The following is a 17,072-nucleotide window of genomic DNA, read 5'->3' as shown; positions in this document are numbered from 1 at the left end:
ATTTGTGGAGCGCTTTTGGAGTATGTATTTATTTGTAATTTTAACTGTTTGGAAACGGAGCGTAAATGTGGAAGTCCATCAAAGATTTATTATCCTGTTGCGCACTCTATAGGACCAGCGACTAGTCAACGTCAAGCTTAAAGCGTCATGGCAGAGCACTGAAGTCGACTAATTGATTAGTCAGTGCAACCCCTAGTGTAGACATGGTGTTTAGTATCTCTGGCCTCTGTTAACGGCCGTTAAAAGACCATTGGGAAAATGACTGCAGTGCAGCTTGTGTGCAAACACGGACAGAAGATAGTCTACGACAAAAAATGTCCGGCAGATCGGTGCATCTATACTCCAGTGTATAAATTCAATATAGATTAATCATTGTTAAAGCTACAAAGTTACTTGCCAGGACGGGTATCGTGACATACTTGTGTATGTATTTGCTCATATTGTTGAGCCCTGCAATATTACTGATTTTACTACATTTTTGATCAAATAATGCAGGCTTGGTGTTTTTTTTTTTTTTATCTTTGAGTCTTACTGACCCCAAACATCTGAATACACTTAACAGACACAGGGCAATATTTAAACCTCAAGAGAGCCTGCAATATTTAAATTATATATATTATGTTATTTAAAAAATCGTCTATCAGCTACACAAATAAGGACTTCATCTTGAAGTTTGAAAAGGAGAACAAAATTGCTCGTTTTGTTACAAGAAGTCTTGTAACTGAGGGAACATTCTCCAGATTCCTTGACTCTCCAGAGGAGATTGCTGACTGAGAATTGGGAGCAAGCAGCAAATTTCCTTAAACCGCAGTGAACACTTTTCAGAGGGGGCTTCAACTTTCTGGCCCGCCTTGCTCCCTTTACACTATGGGTCACTAACGGACTCTGAGTTTGTTTAGCAATTACCAAACACACACACAAAAATGAAGAAATATAAACAGACTCCAAAATAACCCTGAGAGTATTAAATCTTCAGATGGTGCCAGAACATTATAAGGATTACATTTCAATCGTTCGTTTCTGTACAAGCATCAAACCACGCTTAAACCAACATAACCAACTCTGACAGCAAAATTTCACCTCAGAGCACAGAGTTATCACAATCACAGAAGAAAAGTGATGATAGAGAAATAGGAAATAGAAAAGAAAAAAATATATATACTGTAAGAGACTTTGAGGAGAGGAAATCAGACACAGCTGCAGTTGGACATCTAGTTAGAATAGTATGGACACCAAGAAATTGCCCCAAGGGTTCAGAAGGACACAAGCATAAGCCTCTAATGGTGTCACTGGTTTTTAGGCTTTCACCACCAAGGACTAAGAGAAAGGAATGGAGTTAGAGAGGGAAAAAGCATTTTACAATGAATCCTTTTAACAACGTTCCAGGAATTCTAGGATAATGCCTGTGGACAGGCCACAGGAATGCTTAGCAGCCTCATGGTTCCCGTTCACGGGACCAGGAAAACGTTGCCCCGCCCCCTCTACTCTTCAATGCAGTCCCCCAGAATGGGTCATGAAGGGTGGGGAGGAGAGACACCACCATAGGAGATGTAAATAAATGTCTCTCATACCTTTAACAATCACTCTCTAAGGCACAATCAGATGCTGGAAGCAACAGTATTCCACCTCAACTTCTGAAATACCCTGTGGCTTTTCTGCACCTGTACCAGGGCACCAAATTACTTTGAGCCCTGCAGGGTTACCAAACAATCAGAACTGATGTGAGAATGCCTTTAAAAATTCCAATTCAGTTAGAGAATTTATAATGAATATGAAAATAGAATTGCTATTTGAATTTTAATGTAAGACAGCAGAATTAGAATGAATGTAAATTCATATAACTAATCTGAAAATCTGTTAAGTTTGAAGGTTATACAGGCACAAGGAATGCGACAAACAAACAGAATGACGGACGGACAGACAGATAGATAGATAGATAGATAGATCAAAACTCTCAAATCTAACAAAACTCCACTTAAATAAGAACTTCATACCAAATAACAATTCTGTGAGTCCATAAGGGCGTCCGCATCAACCGAGGCCTGGCTGCTGGTTCGTTCCACCCCCACCCCTTGGAGCTGAGAGGAATTTGAGAAGGCAGAAGATCCAAGGCAAGAGTTGAGGCATGCGGCAGCCCCGAGAACATGCACTGCTGGGGGGCCAGCCTCACCGCAGAGGCCAGCAGGCCTCCGACAGCAAGGCCAGCCAAGGGTTCCCAGCACCACAAACCTTTCCTAATATAATCTGCTAATATAAGACTCCTAAATATAGAACTGCAGCATGCCATTTATAATATTTTTTCTGATTCTTCAGAGTCTATTACCTGTTGTTGTTTTTCTTGTAAAATCACTCTTTGTATCTTGCTAAAATAAACACATTTTGAAATTACAGAAAGGCCAAGTTCACAAAGTGTTTGTGAATGACAATCAATTTTGTCTTCAAGGATGTTATTTATATTCTATAAGGTTCAGACAACTCCTGCTGAGTCCAGCTCTTATGTCATACTTTTCCGCCCATTTTCCTCAACATTAAACTGAAGGGTTACCTTGCTCCCTGACTACAAAATACCCCTATTTATATTTGTATATTATTATGTATGAAGGTAGCCAGGCATTCTTCATGTGCTCATACTATAAATAATTAATTTTGTTTTGGCAGATGAACCCAATCTCAAATTCAGCCGTGACATCTGAAAATTTCAGGTAGGCATTTGGTTTGATGAATCAACCAAACACCAATGTATTTAGCACTCCAAACAGCAGTATCCCCCTGCTGTGTGAACATGGCTCACGAAATAAGTCATTCATCACGTCAGTCCTCCATCCATCCTCTTACTCTTCACCATTTAAAGCACTTTGAAGCAGAGCCTGGACGTTCTTCGTTTCTTTTTGTATTCTTGTCTTTTCAGATAGGAGAGTGAATCCAGGTTTCAGCCTCTCACCAAAACCCCTCCCAGTGCTTCCGGACCTTTTCGTTGTCTATCTCCATAAGGATTGACCCACGGCCCCATCCCAGGACCCGGGAGACTGGGACACAAACGGGCCCTTCAGGTTGATTTATCGGGCGTATTCAGGGCCAGGCTCGTAGGGGGACAGAACGGTTCTGACGTCTCTGAACACCAGAACAACCCCTTGAAAAAGCCACCTTTTGAGAGAAGACTGCACCTCTACCGACTTCCATCAGATGCTTTTGAAATTATAATAACAATAACAGTATTAATAATGAAAGATATCTTTGTAGAGAGTCATGCATCATGACAGCTCAAAAGCAAAACATGACATTAAAAAAAGCAAAATGGCTATTTTGTTCATTCTTTTCTTCAGCTTCCTCTTTTCTCCTCTCTTTAAAAAAAACAAAGCAAAACCACACAAGCGCCTTCATGGTGAAGTCAGGTTAAAAAAAAAAAAAAAAAAAAACTAAATGGAAAACAAGTGGCACTGCATCATGATGGCAGGCGGGACAAAACGGAATTGTTTTAGTGGAAGAAAGAGCTATCCGTCACTGTCTGTCAGCTCATTCATCCAGTACTCCCTGAGCATGCAGCCCATCCGTCATCCCTTCTCAGTCTCTGACACCCGCCCAGGTTGGCCACTTCGGCAACGAGGGAGGGGGTCCCAAATATGGACCCTTATAACCCCACTATTATTGCTTCCCATCCTCTCTAGATCTCGGAATTCATGAACACACACGCTACATTCTTCGCTACATCTACTTTCATTTGACGTGTCCCCCCAAAAAACTGTAGCTATGTTTGATACAACTGATGCACAACCGAATATATTTACTTTATAATTTTTTACTACTATTTTATACTATTAGGTGTTGGCTACTTTATTTGGACAGACAGTTGAGAGGGTAGAAAATATGAAACAAACAGCGAGAGAAGTGAGATCGTAATCGAATTTGAGATAGTAATCGAATGTGTGGATCACTGCTTTTCTAGCACTGGGGAACTGATTCATCAATGTATTGCAATAGTGTCTATAACAATTCTGAATTGATTCACAACTGATTTAGATAAGTTCATTGAGATGCTCGAACTCGATCGCTGTGAGCACCCAAGCAGAACTGCAAATAAAAGCCACAATGTTGCAAAATAATCACTGTTCAGTATAAAGAATATTAAATGTTTTTATGATATTAAAATAAAATCCATGGGAAAAAGGTGTTTCTTTTGTAACAAGCATTAACAAGACCAAAAAAAACGAAAGTGGTTTTAGTGTGGGTTTTGTAGTTACTATAACTGTCTCTGAATTAGAGCATGGTTGAACCAAACCTAGGAGATCTGGTCATAACTCCTGACAAAATGTCAAGTTGCTGTGTTTTGCCTTTGCATGACAGAATAAATCCAATTAATATTTCTGGGAAAAGATGATAATCGTTTCTGGAAAAAGACTCCCTGTAGCAGAATAAAATTATGAGGTAAAGGAGTATGCATGTTAGGCTACAACATTTTGAATGGTCAAATGAAATGCAGCAACAAAATCTATTCTGTGCTACCAAAGTGCTATCAAAATGTCCTCTGATCATAAATAATGGGACGAGAGAATAATGCCTTGGGCTGTTGCCTTTCTGGTTGCAACATCACCTTGATGTTCTTCTCAGTATGTTTCAGTTTGTGTTTTTCAAGCCAGAGCACAGGCCAACATTTGCTATAAATGGCTCCAGCTCTGCAATGTTCAAGAGCGCAGAGGTGCAAATGGGATAAAATGACCCCTAAAGAACCATCTAAAAAAATTCTTACCTTAAACCGAACAGGAGGAGGTCTTGAGGCCACCTCCGCACCACAATGTTAAATACAAAACCACCAAGGTGAATTTCAGGCCAGGCCTTGGGACCACAGATATGAATACAAACACACACAGCCTCACACATTGAAGAAAGAAACCTTGAATCAAAACTAAGGCTAGCGTGGAGGTTTAGGGGGTTGGGTTTGGCGGTAGAGGGGAAAATAAGAGAAAGAAGTGGGGGGGGGGTGTTAAGGGGTAAACAGGGGAAAACAGAAGAAAGGGGAAAGAAGAATGAAAGAAAAGAAAAAGGAGTGGAAAAAAACAAAGACCTACTTGTCTCAAGTCGATGAAGGCGAGCAGCAGAGTGTCCCCCTGGAAGCCAGGCACCGGGCCGGCCCTGGCAAACCCTGTGGGAAAGAGAGAGGGATAAAGAGAGCAGGGAATTCGCCATGGAGTGGGAGATTGGCAGACGGATGACAGCCGGGACAAGGGGAGGACAGGGGGAGGTTCAGCGGGGGCGGGGGAGGTGAAATGGAAGGGGGGTTTGAAGGTTTTGCGGGTGCTGGCAGAGGGGGTGGAGGGTTAGTTGGGTGGTTCAGGGCAGAGTCACGTCTCTTGGTCTGCCACCGCTTTGTGCAGCCCATTGGAAAAAAATCATCATCAAACTCTCATTAATTCTCCCCCAACGTTGATCTGACAAGCCACATAGAGAGGATGTGTGGGGATGAGGGGGCTGCCTTTACCCCGTAAACCAAAACCTGATGCTGATTCCCATGAGGCCGCTCTCCCAGACCAGTGGCGTGGTACTGAGCGAAGGGGCCGGCAAAACTTGTGAAAAGCCAATGGGCTGGGGGTGTGTGGGGAGTGCATGAGTTGTAGGGGTTTCAGAGGGCCATTGGACCTTTCTGTGCCTTTGGACGGGAACCCGTAAACAAGCGGCTTCGCCATTCTGAAAAACGGAACATTTGACACGCAGGGACAAAACAAGCCGGGGCCAGGAGAAATCCCTTTCACCTCATGATGCTGCGTGCCTTTCTTGCCTCTCATGCAAATTACACGCCTGCCATCTTTATTTCTGACCCCCACAAACGCTGAGCCAACGACTGCTTATCCGCGTGTTTTTGTTGCCACGTCTCGGTCCGAGACTCTGTCGATTTTGCGAACTTCCCACTTGCCTTTTTACAGGAGAACGACCTGCGGCAAAGGCGGCATGGTTCACATGACGCGTGTCAGAGCGCATCTCATCAAGATTCAAGAGCAGGGACCTCTAGGCTTTCACCTAAATGCCACATACCAGTATAAAGCCCTGTTAGTGACTACGCTAAGAAACCTCTCGAGGGATAAGCAAGGACAAGCTGTCAAGACCTTTATGCTCCCCAAAACTGAACAGTAAGCAACTTATGATGCTCACTCCCTCTGAATGTTCCATCGCCCGCTTGTGGTGCCGTACAGGTCAAAGAGGCACAGCAGACACGGGAAAGGCCTATCTCAGCTTAACAGAGCCTCTTGTGGGCTCGAGATAAAACTGCAGTAGTATGATGACTGATAACCTTTAATTAAGAAAAGAAAGTTATTAGAAAGCATTCTAGTATATCACTGAAAGTTCATCTGTATGTACTCAATCTTAAAGAGATCATGAATTGCAGTAACACTTCACAACTAAGTCCAATTCCTTAGTTGATACACTGGATATATTTAACAGTATCATTAACAATAGTCAATTCAATTAAACCCTACTAAGACTGAAGTCATACTTAAGGAAGCACAAAGACCCCTTTAAAGGGTACAAGAGCTTGTCACTTGGCCAGTACCCTCAAAAGCACATCTTTGTACATATTCACCCCTAAAGGGTTCATATTTAATGGGGTACAAAGTTGTCCTTTAAAGGGTACTGTCCCAGTGTCAAGCTGTTGCACCCCTAAAGATACAATTATTGCACATTTCTTCCTGACATTGCTACCATCAGGATGCTTGTCCGCACCTTTAACACTACACGCTGACTTGTGCCATTCTTTATTCTTTTATTTAAGATATTCAAAACACAGCAACCAGAATACCTGCACTATACTGTTTACCCATATTTAACATTATTTAACATGCTTTTGATCATACATATTACACATTTTTTGGCCTGATTATAATCAAGCTTCATACAAAGATCCTTATCGTTTCTTGACTTCATTGTGTCTTCACATCCCCCTCCCTCCCCACAGCACAGACACATCCAAACTGTTGATAGATTTAACCACAGACATATCATCTGTGCATTCAAGTGGTTACATCTTTAAGAAGTTATTTTAGTTCTGTATTATTTCCTAAGACCAAAACTTGAAACTTCCAGAAACCGTAAACACAGTGAACTCATTCACCAAGACTGTGTATGGGGGAGGGAGTTTTCTTTTTACTTGAGAGGCATTTTGATTAAAGCTCAGTTTTGTGGTTTGAGGCATACAAATACATGGGGGGGGGGCATCCAAATCAACAGGACGTGGTCTCTAAAAATGAAAGCAATCACTGATATGGTACTTATCAGGCTGCTTGGTAAACCAAAGCAAACCACACCAAAAGGCGGCATATGGTGTGACTGACATGACCGTTTTATGACGGGGGTCGATTCTCTCTCTCTGCCTGTGACCTACGTGCAATAGCGTGTGCTGGCGGAGGATCATGGGAAATCCATGTTTTAGCCGTTTTAAAACTAGCTTTAGCTCGTTTTAGCTGTGGTCACATGCAAAGCCGTGAGGAGAAATGATCCAAGCGAAAAATCTCAGGTGCTAACTTTCACCTCAATCTCTATAAAGTGGTGTCAAATAAAAAGTTGGTTACAGCATTGTGCCATAAATCTGTAAATGGGCCACAACAGAATGAAGCACAATCATGCAGTCAGGATTAAGGCTTATGAATGGTCATTCAGTTTTTGCTCCAGGTCAAACTTACTCTCGCACTCTTTGACATCCACGTTGAACTGCTGCAGGGCTCCCATAGACACTTGCCTGACATCACCCTCCAACAGCAGCTGCAGCAGAGAGGTTGAAAGGTGTTTACAGGCTGACATACATGCCGTCTGAGCCACTTTCCCCTACAGAGAAAGAAGGAAAGGAAGATGAAAAAGAAATGTGAGGTTCACATACTGTATGGGGTATCTTTCACATAAAGTATGACTCTCTCCAGCAGGTGGTAAAACTATGGACATTTATTTGAATTAAGTTTGCATGTTTCTCCCCTGATTTTCATCCCTGTCAAACTGAATCTCATGTGATACTCCTTTCTTTCAATCGATTGGCCAAGTCTGTTGCATTCTGGTCTCTAATGTAGTCTCCATGAGCACACACACATACACACACAAGAAACACTACTGATATTGTATTTACAACCAAACAAGTCCATGCTTACATGCAGTCTCACAAACATAAAAAGTAGAGCTTAGCAGCACTCTGGTGAACATTTAAGCCTGGAGAACCGCAGTGCTGTTTAAACATCAACACACGTTCACCATCACACATGCAGATACACACACAATTCCAGCTCCAAGCCGAAAACCTCAAATATGCCCTTGTCTGCCGTCCAGCGCCTTCCTGACAATCAGGCTAATACTTCAGGGGAGATCCAAAGCTATTAATATGACACTAAACCTGAAAGAAAACAGCAGACTGGAGGGCCAAGAGTCTATATGGGATTTTATCTGATGGGGTCAAAAAATAAAAACAAAACACCATTATACAAGAGGACTTCCTGCACAATGGAAATGCTTGGGCAATAAATCTAGTGAAATGAAAGTGGGGAATACACAGTAAATCCACAGGAGAGAGAGGGAAATGTCTTTTTTATCCCTTTTTTGCACATGTGAGCTGGGCAGAGAATGGAAGGAAAAACAGAAATAAAGACAATGCCCTCTTTGCTTCAAAGTCATCTCATTCTTTCCTCTTCTTCCTCTGTCTCACACCATCTGCCATGGAAATTCCACTGTAGTCATTTCTTAAATGAAAGCCACTAGCATTAACTAACCAATGCACAGGTTAAATAAAATCAAATAAAATAAGCACAAATAAGTAGGGGTGGAACGATACATGTATTCGTACTGAACCGTCACGGTATGGACATCTCGGTTCCTTGCATGAGGCCTTACAACGAATACAGGCAATTCACCCTCAATCCAGAAGGGGGCGCCCGCAGCAATGCAACGCTGTTTGATAACCGGCCGCCAGCAGAACAACAGCGAAAGCCGTTAGTTGCGAACTTGAAAACAAAGCCCACTAGACAGTGACCATGTGCTGACTCAGAATGCTTCTCTCTCAGACTGGCAAAGGAGTATACTTTAAAGGCTTGTGCACTCAACTGTTTGTGAAATGGAGCTTTGTGCTTGTGTATCCTACCTCTCTCATTCGGCACAAATCCAAATATTGCATAATACTTCTATATTTGTGATGCAACTTATCTGAATGCTAAACTATTTTTTATTATGTAAATTATAGGCTTTGTACCTCAGTTCCAATGGTGGCACATAGTCAGGCGCGCTGATCTTTGTTTTACTGTATTTTATTTTGATAAAGTACTAACCGCGCTGTCAAGTTAGCAATGCTGGAACTGATACGTTTTGTGTGTGTGTGTGCCGGCGCGATCACTTCAACTCTTTCCTTATACCAGCAGAATCAACTTTAAACACTTATTGTTTTATTAATAATGCATCACTGTATAAAGGTCTGCTTTTATTTGTGCATACCCTACTTAAAATCCAGCTAATACCAACTTAAGATGGTAGCTGGTTTAAGCAGGTTATTAGCTGGTCAAAGCTGGTTGTAGCTGGTGGACCAGCTTGGCTGAGCTGGTGGACCAGCTTGGCTAAGCTGGGGAACCATGAAATTATTTTGGAAGTTGAAAAAAAAAAAAAAAAAAATTAAGAACGACAGTCAAAAAAAAAATGTGTCTTTAATGCTTCTTGAGTTACAGGCATGCAAACTTTTTGGGGGAAAGTGCTTTTTCACATTTTGGAACTGTCACCATTGGCATACAATTTTGCATAATGTTTGCTGAAATATATTATTTAATTATGTTAATCCATGCATTTAATATTTCTTGTACTTAATATGTACCTCTTTCACCAGACGAAAGTGATCAAGCTTCAGCTTGAGCTGGTGTAGCTGGTTTTTCCAGTAGTGCACTCACAATGAAAACAAAACATTGTGCTTTTGTAAAATAAAGAAAACAAACAGGATGTCGCTTTCTGCCATTTGAGTTTTCTTTCTGTGAACAAATTAAGCCCGTCACAAAAATGAACTGAAACTCAGCATATATAGGCTACGTTACATGTCGCACTGTTTTTTTCCCTTATTTATCTGTAAATTAAATCAAATATATTTCAAGAATATATTCCTTGTATGTATATATGTACTGCAGATTATATATATATATATATATATATATATATATATATATATATATATATATATATATATATATATATATATATATATATATCTAACAATGTAATATTATTTAGTATTTTCACATCTAGTTGAAAAAAAAAATTGTAATTTGTACTACTGTCTGTTCAAAATAAATGAAAAGAAACCGAGCATAGTAGATTTGTTTGTATTTTTCCTGTTGTACCGAAATCGTATCGAACCGTGACCCCCGAACTGAGGAACGTACTGAACCGTGACATCTGTGTACCGTTCCACCCCTACAAATAAGGTAATAAAAATAATAATAATTGTATAAATATTTTAATAAAATATAATAAAATTCAAATAAAAAAAAGTATTTAAGCCACACTGAATAAATGTCAATGCATTTGAAAACAAAATATCAAGCCAGGTGGCATCAGAAAAGCAAATAATGTGTGACGTATTCTCAACTAACTTTTCTGAGCAAGATCTAACCAACTACTCCAAAGTTGTTCATCACTTTACCTATGGACATGTTTTGCACTTGCCCCATCTTTAAAATAAATTCCACTTTAACACTTCCCCATCGAATGCAATGAACCTCACACAGTTTTAAAAGTGTCTTAAGTTCAAGGCTTTTCAAGGTCACTTCACATTGTAAGCATGTACCAATGGCTGCAGCAAAGCCCTGACATAAGGTTGTTCTTACAGAATCAGACACCGAGAACTAGGGAGGGTCAGCATCACCATGCAGATCAGTTGGCCATATGGCTATGAACTTCACTTAGCCTAAGGCATCTTTGTACATAGTCATATAAAGTATGCAGTACAAACACACACCTGATCAACAAAGACCTGAATGGTTCAGGTCAGGTGGGGTCAGGAAGGAAAAGAGGAAGGTGGAGGAGTGTGACTGTGTTCTGTGTGGGGTCAGGTGCCATGTGTAATTGTTCTAAACCATCTCCAGGAGCTTCTGAAATACCTCTGGCTTATGTGTTAATCTTCAGATGACATGGATATAATGAGTCGAAAACAGTTTAGTGTTTGACATGACGGGTACAGAACATGGCTTAACAAATACCGTAGAACAATCAGCACAGCTACACATACGTACACACATTGCAGTAGTATTCAGCCAACCACTAATCAGGCTGAAGCACTAACTAGGCGATTATAGATGATTAGAGTGCATGCTATGCACTGCAGTGATTAAAAAATAAACACGCTTGTTTTCCGGCCTACCGTCTGTGTATGTGTAATAGCCATAATAAATCACAGAGGCCAAAGTAGTAAGGGGTTTGTTGTTTCTGGTCCTCATGGTGGAATGAAGACACACATGGGTACCTGTCTCCTACTGGGGATACACTAATCACTCATGAGTCATTTGGTCTGATTGGAGTGAGGCATTTGTAAACTCAATGTGGTGAGCTTTGATTTTTTGCAACAGAGTCATAACTAAGGATTGCACAATCCTGGAGGGGGTGAAAAGATACTCCTTATATATTGATCTGTAATTTATGTGCATTCTTTTTTCTGCATTTCAATTAATTAAGAAATGAAAACATTTGAACCCCTCAATTCGAAATTTCCTGTAAGCCAGGGATAGGCAACTTCGGTCCTGGAGGGCCACTCTCCTGCAGAGTTTAGCTCCAACCCTAATTAAACACACCTGAACAAGGCAATCAGTGTTTTCGGGATTACTAGATAGATACAGGCAGGTGAGTTTTTATGAGGGCTGAAGCTAAACTCTGCAGGATACAGGCCCTCCAGGACCGGAGTTGCCTATCCCTGCTGTAAGCGAAATGAATATTCATATTGCGGTACTGCTCTAGATTACTCGCGGGATGTTTTTTGTGTCACTCGTGTGAATAAAAACATTGCGTAATGCTCTCCTCGATTTTTTGATACAACTGGATGTGTCAATAAGCTTTTCGCTGATTGGTTTGCGCAACAACGCGTCATGCGAATTTTCTGTTCGAGTTGAAAGACGTGGAAGACGCAACTGAGGCGAAAAACGGCCAATGCGATTTTGCATCTATTTGTGTCTTTGCATTGACTTTGTATGTAATCTACTTGCATGAATACTTAAATTTGCGGTCCTTGTTACAGTGTAATTATATCTTCAAAGGGGTGGTTGACTGCTTTTTTTTTCCAGGCTTGATTGTGTAGTCTAATGTGTTTTTTTTAAATAATTTTTTCATATAATTCACCTTTATTCTACACCACTCTGTCCCTTCTCCTATGAACGCTCTGATGATTTCCTGGTTTTATGAAGCCCCTCCTTCAGAAATACGCAATGGGCTCAGATTGGTTAAGCTGGCCCGGTGTGTTGTGATTCGCTAAACGGCCAAGTGCACGACTGCACATCCAGAAATTAGGTTAGATTAGGGTTTGGTCTAGGGTTACATGCATGTAATTATGCATAATTAATTGTTATTATAATAATAATTATAATAACGTGTGTAACAAGTACACCTTAAAATAAAGTGTTACCAAATTTGCTTTTGGTGTGCACAGAGTTACTGGACAATAGCAAAGAAAATGACATAAGAGCAACTGGAATTGATCAATTTACCTTTCTAATTTAGTCATTTTTTTATTTATTTTAAATAAGTGTTTATTTTTATTTTTTTCACGATTTCTGTTTTTTAACTGATAAACTGAACTAGACAGTCAAGGAAAAACTACTTTAAAAGGCATCACATAGAGTTGGCTGCCTTTTAAGAGGCTAAAATAAATAAGTTGTAATGACTGTAATGAATTCAAAATGTTGAAAAAGATGTGTCTAAACTCTTGAAAAATAGTCCATGTATCACATTGCGTATCATAAGTTCATAAGTGAAGAACTTTTATATGAACTGAAAACAGTAAAATTCTCTAGCGATTAATCTCAGATGCATCCGTTTACCGGCTTCAACCAGCCACGTATAAATCTGAAAAGATTAGCTACTGTCAACACTTAAACACAGGAGCCTTCGTTCAAAGATATGTGTGTTTATGGTCTGATTTAAACAGTTCTGCTTCGTATGGCACACCCCTCTCACAGTAGCACATTTGTTTTACAGTTCAGGGCAGGGGGATGTTAACAATTAGCTCAGGAGCTCAAAGGAGGGAGCGAAATTTAAAAAAAAAAAAAAAGTAAGAAAGTGGGAAAGGGTGAAATGAGTGAACAGTTATAGACTGCTTGCACTCCTCCTCTCCAGTCCCCTTAATTAAACAAAGGCTCATCAAAGCCCTCATTAAAAACTACTCAAAAGCAATTGGCTGTCAAAATAAACAGAACACATGGTACAGTGAGACGGTAAAAGAAACAATAATAAAGCAAGAGAGAGAGATAAAGAGGAGGAGGAATATTAGAACAAGGGGTTCTGGACAGTGGGCCAATGATGTATTTCTTAATAATAATATGTTTGAAACGTCACAACACTTTTACAAACAACCCCAACACACATCACATGCGACCCTAGAGAACACTCAGCAGAGAGCTCAGAGGCTCTTTCATTGTGCTCATATTTCAAACGCTCCCCCTTATTTATGCAACACACCGATCCCTATTTGTAAAAACAACGAATGTACACTCACGATATCCTAACAAGAAGCAGAGGCTATCGCTCGAGGAGAACCTAAGCCTGTCTGCGCTGATTACACTCTGATCGGAGGAAAGGTGATAATATGTGTCGAACTTTCTGACACCATGCTGTACTGTTCCAGCATTTCATAAACACAAAGGGAAAACTGAGACGGCAGCCAATGAGTTTGGAGCTCAAATCAGGTTTTTAGTAAATAATGACAAATAGTGTTCTTCTTACAAGGTGCTTGATGATATTGATATGGAAGGCCTTTCTGTTACCTCTGGGTTTCCACAGCTACAGTACAGTAGGCCAAGAAGCAAATCAGAAATCCAACACACATTTTGACACCTTGCTTCGGAAATGAATAAAAGAACGGTTTGAAAGGTTTTAACAAAAACCAGGTGAAGTTTCAACCAGAAAAAAATGGATGATACTGTGTGTGATCAAAACAGAAGTTGTGGATCCCACTCTTTGAAAGACATTTTAAAGATTACCTGCCTGACTAAAACCACCTATTCACACTTGCACATTTTGGGATACTGTATTAAAAATACTGAATGGAAACACTTAAAAGAAGAAAAAGAAAAAATATATAATTCGATATGGACACTTTTTAAGCATAAGGACGAGATTTTATTTGAAATGGAAAGGCTGCTTTATTCAGAAATTGTTTTTGCAATGTTTTAAATTAAATTCTATTCGGAGTCAAACTTGAATGAAAAACACCTAATGACAAAGCAATCATTCCACTGTTCAAAAGTTTGGAGTCGGTAAGATTTTTTCAAATGTGTTTTAAAAAAAAGCCTCTTATGCTCACCAAGGCTGCATTTATTTAATCAAAACTACATTAAAAAACAACAATGTATCAAAAATACATTTACAAATGTACCAAAAATACAGTACATTTTATAATACAATTTATTCATGTGATGGCACAGCAATAATTTTTGCAGCCATTACTCCAGTCTTCAGTGTCACATGATCCTTCAGAAATCATTCTAATATACTGATTTGCTGCTCAAGAAACATTTCATATAATTATCAATGCTAGAAACATTTGTGATTCTTCGTAATGCTAGAACAGCATTATTTGACTTTTTTTCTCCATTTTTGGTCACTTATGTGTTTAACTTGCTCAACAAAAGCATTAACTTCTGTAAAAATAAATAAATAAATCAAACTGACCCCAAATATTTGAATAGCAGTGTAAGTTGTTGACAGTAAATGTTGGTGATTTAAGACAACACCAGCAACAACAACCATTGGTTATGCAATGAAGCTGAGCAGAGTTCAACTTCAGGCAAATGTACAGTGTGAAGTAAACGGTGACTACAAATGGGAGAGCAGACGAGGAGCTCATGTGATCCACCTCATACATGTAAAAAGCTTTTGAAACAATACCACTACCAAATTAAATAAGAAACACAAAGCCAGTGATACTAGCAGACAGAGTGGACGTCTATGTTGTGGCTACATAAGACACTACAAGATAAAGCTCTCAACATTTTCAGAGCATTGCCAGCATCAGCTTCATAATGACAAGTTAATGCAACAAAAACACACTGAATGTTGAGATTGCACACACAAGGTTTTATGGATCAGACAGCAAAAACACTGAAGCATGTCAGTCTATGAACAGACCGCCACGTAGAAACAGCGTGTTATGGCACAAAAAAGGCTCCATAACCCTAAGTGACCTGCCAATCATTCAGTTCCATCAAGAAAAATACAGTTTTTACAATAAACCTCAGGAAAGGAGTTGACATTATTTTTTTTTGCCTCAGCCCATTTATAAAACCACAGTGCACAGCCAGGAACTCAAATCCTGACTGGTACCTGTCGTTCTCGCTGTTCTTTAGTGTACATGAACTGGCCTTGTGTGTTTAATACAGGCCTTAACATACTTCACACAGTAAATCGCCATCATATGATGCTTTAAGTTGTCAGTACATGGTTTTATGCAAACATCCATTGTCACATTTTAAGAGGCTTGTTTACTCTGCATGTAAGTGTATGCAAAGTAACATTATTGGTGCAGGGCAAACTCCCAACATTAGCTGAATTTTACAGTAAAGATCTACAAGCAAATTCTAGAAACCTAAGCAGCACTACTGTCACCTCATTTGTGTTCCATAACAAGCATTAAAAATCCATCCAAAAATCTATGAGTGGGTCAGATGAACACCAGGCAGCATGCGGAAGTACTGTGACGAGAAATGGCCAAGGTTATGCCTGAAGTTAGACCACACTGCAACCATACTCACCGGTAACGTGGCGTGCTCTATAGCATTGCCCTACAGAAGATAGACAGAGACAAAATTTTGGTCAAAGGCCGAGTTCATGACTCCCCCGAGTTCAAATGAAGTCGGTCAACATCAACTTGGCTGAACTGTTTACGATCGATACTGAAAGTTCCTCTGAGTGTCAAAGATGGTTTGTGGTCAGGTGGGAGAGGCTGAGCAAGCGAGCATGACTGATGGGACTGTGGCTTTGGAGTCATTACCAGAGTTTTTGGCTGTGAACTTGATTGCAGGGCCGCTTTCACACACACAAAAACGATCAGTTCTTGACCTTTCCTGAAAGCCATCAGGAGTGTGAACTGGGGCTGATTGAAACAGGATGCACTATGTTCACATGCAGAGCTGGAATGTGCAAACACAATAATTTAAGCGGCATTTCTGGAAGAGTACAAGATCGTTTGACTGTACGTGTGTTGTTCGGTGTTTTGTGTGTACGTGCATGTATGCGTCGACTGAGAAAGTGAGACATTCGGCCTGACCGTAACCCGACCTGGGGTTGTACAAACATTGCCCCCTGTTGGTGAAATCCAGCCAACAATGTGAGGGCTGTCTGCAGCGAGCTGAAAGGGTCGTGCTTCTCTGTTACTGAAAGCTTAGAAAAAGAGCAGTCAGGAATTTAAGAGATTACAGGAGCGCAGGAAGCCGCATTATTGCCACCAGGCCTGGATCAGAGACAATCCCAGCCAGTCATGCAGACACGGTAAGGTGTTTGGTTGAGGCCCATAGGAAATAAAACTCTTAAATTCTTTGATTTTCAGAAATCCCTCATGACAGGGGTCAGGGCCGGGCTGTGCCAGTGCTAGACTTCCTGACCCAAAGCTGAAACCTAAGGTCACGCCACACAATCTCTTTAACTCCATGTCAGCTGAGCCACACTGGGGCTTGCAAGACCAGAACACTGCAATCCTCTTACTTGCTACGAAAATACTTAGCTTTCCATCAAAGTTCAAGTGTACTGTTGAGTTCAATCTCCTTTAAAGCGATGGTGTCAAATAGGGGAGACCACAGGCTCAGGCAGAGCATGTTGGGTACAAGCATGGATTATGGCCTGGGCCAACAGAGCCTGTACGCCTGGACCTCTTGGTG

At 40.4% G+C, this 17,072-nt stretch overlaps 1 protein-coding gene across 5 annotated transcripts in view; it reads right to left on the bottom strand.

The window, feature by feature from the left end:
* Nucleotides 1-17,072, bottom strand: part of exoc6b (exocyst complex component 6B) — a 98,215-nt gene that overhangs the window by 23,430 nt on the left and 57,713 nt on the right. For 3 of the 5 annotated variants that reach the window (XM_042727427.1, XM_042727429.1, XM_042727432.1), the window contains exons 19-21: nucleotides 15,951-15,980; nucleotides 7,668-7,809; nucleotides 5,064-5,137 (exon numbers count right to left, since the gene is read on the bottom strand). In XM_042727427.1, the coding sequence (XP_042583361.1) occupies nucleotides 5,064-5,137; nucleotides 7,668-7,809; nucleotides 15,951-15,980 (246 nt within the window). The remainder of the gene's footprint in view (nucleotides 1-5,063; nucleotides 5,138-7,667; nucleotides 7,810-15,950; nucleotides 15,981-17,072) is intronic. The other 2 variants (XM_042727430.1, XM_042727431.1) reach the window with 1 other exon arrangement.

Source organism: Cyprinus carpio, chromosome B7 (assembly GCF_018340385.1).
Source record: "Cyprinus carpio isolate SPL01 chromosome B7, ASM1834038v1, whole genome shotgun sequence".
Lineage (NCBI taxonomy): Eukaryota > Metazoa > Chordata > Actinopteri > Cypriniformes > Cyprinidae > Cyprinus > Cyprinus carpio.
The sequence above is the reverse complement of the archived record's forward strand: the minus strand, read 5'-3'. Positions and strand labels throughout refer to the sequence as shown.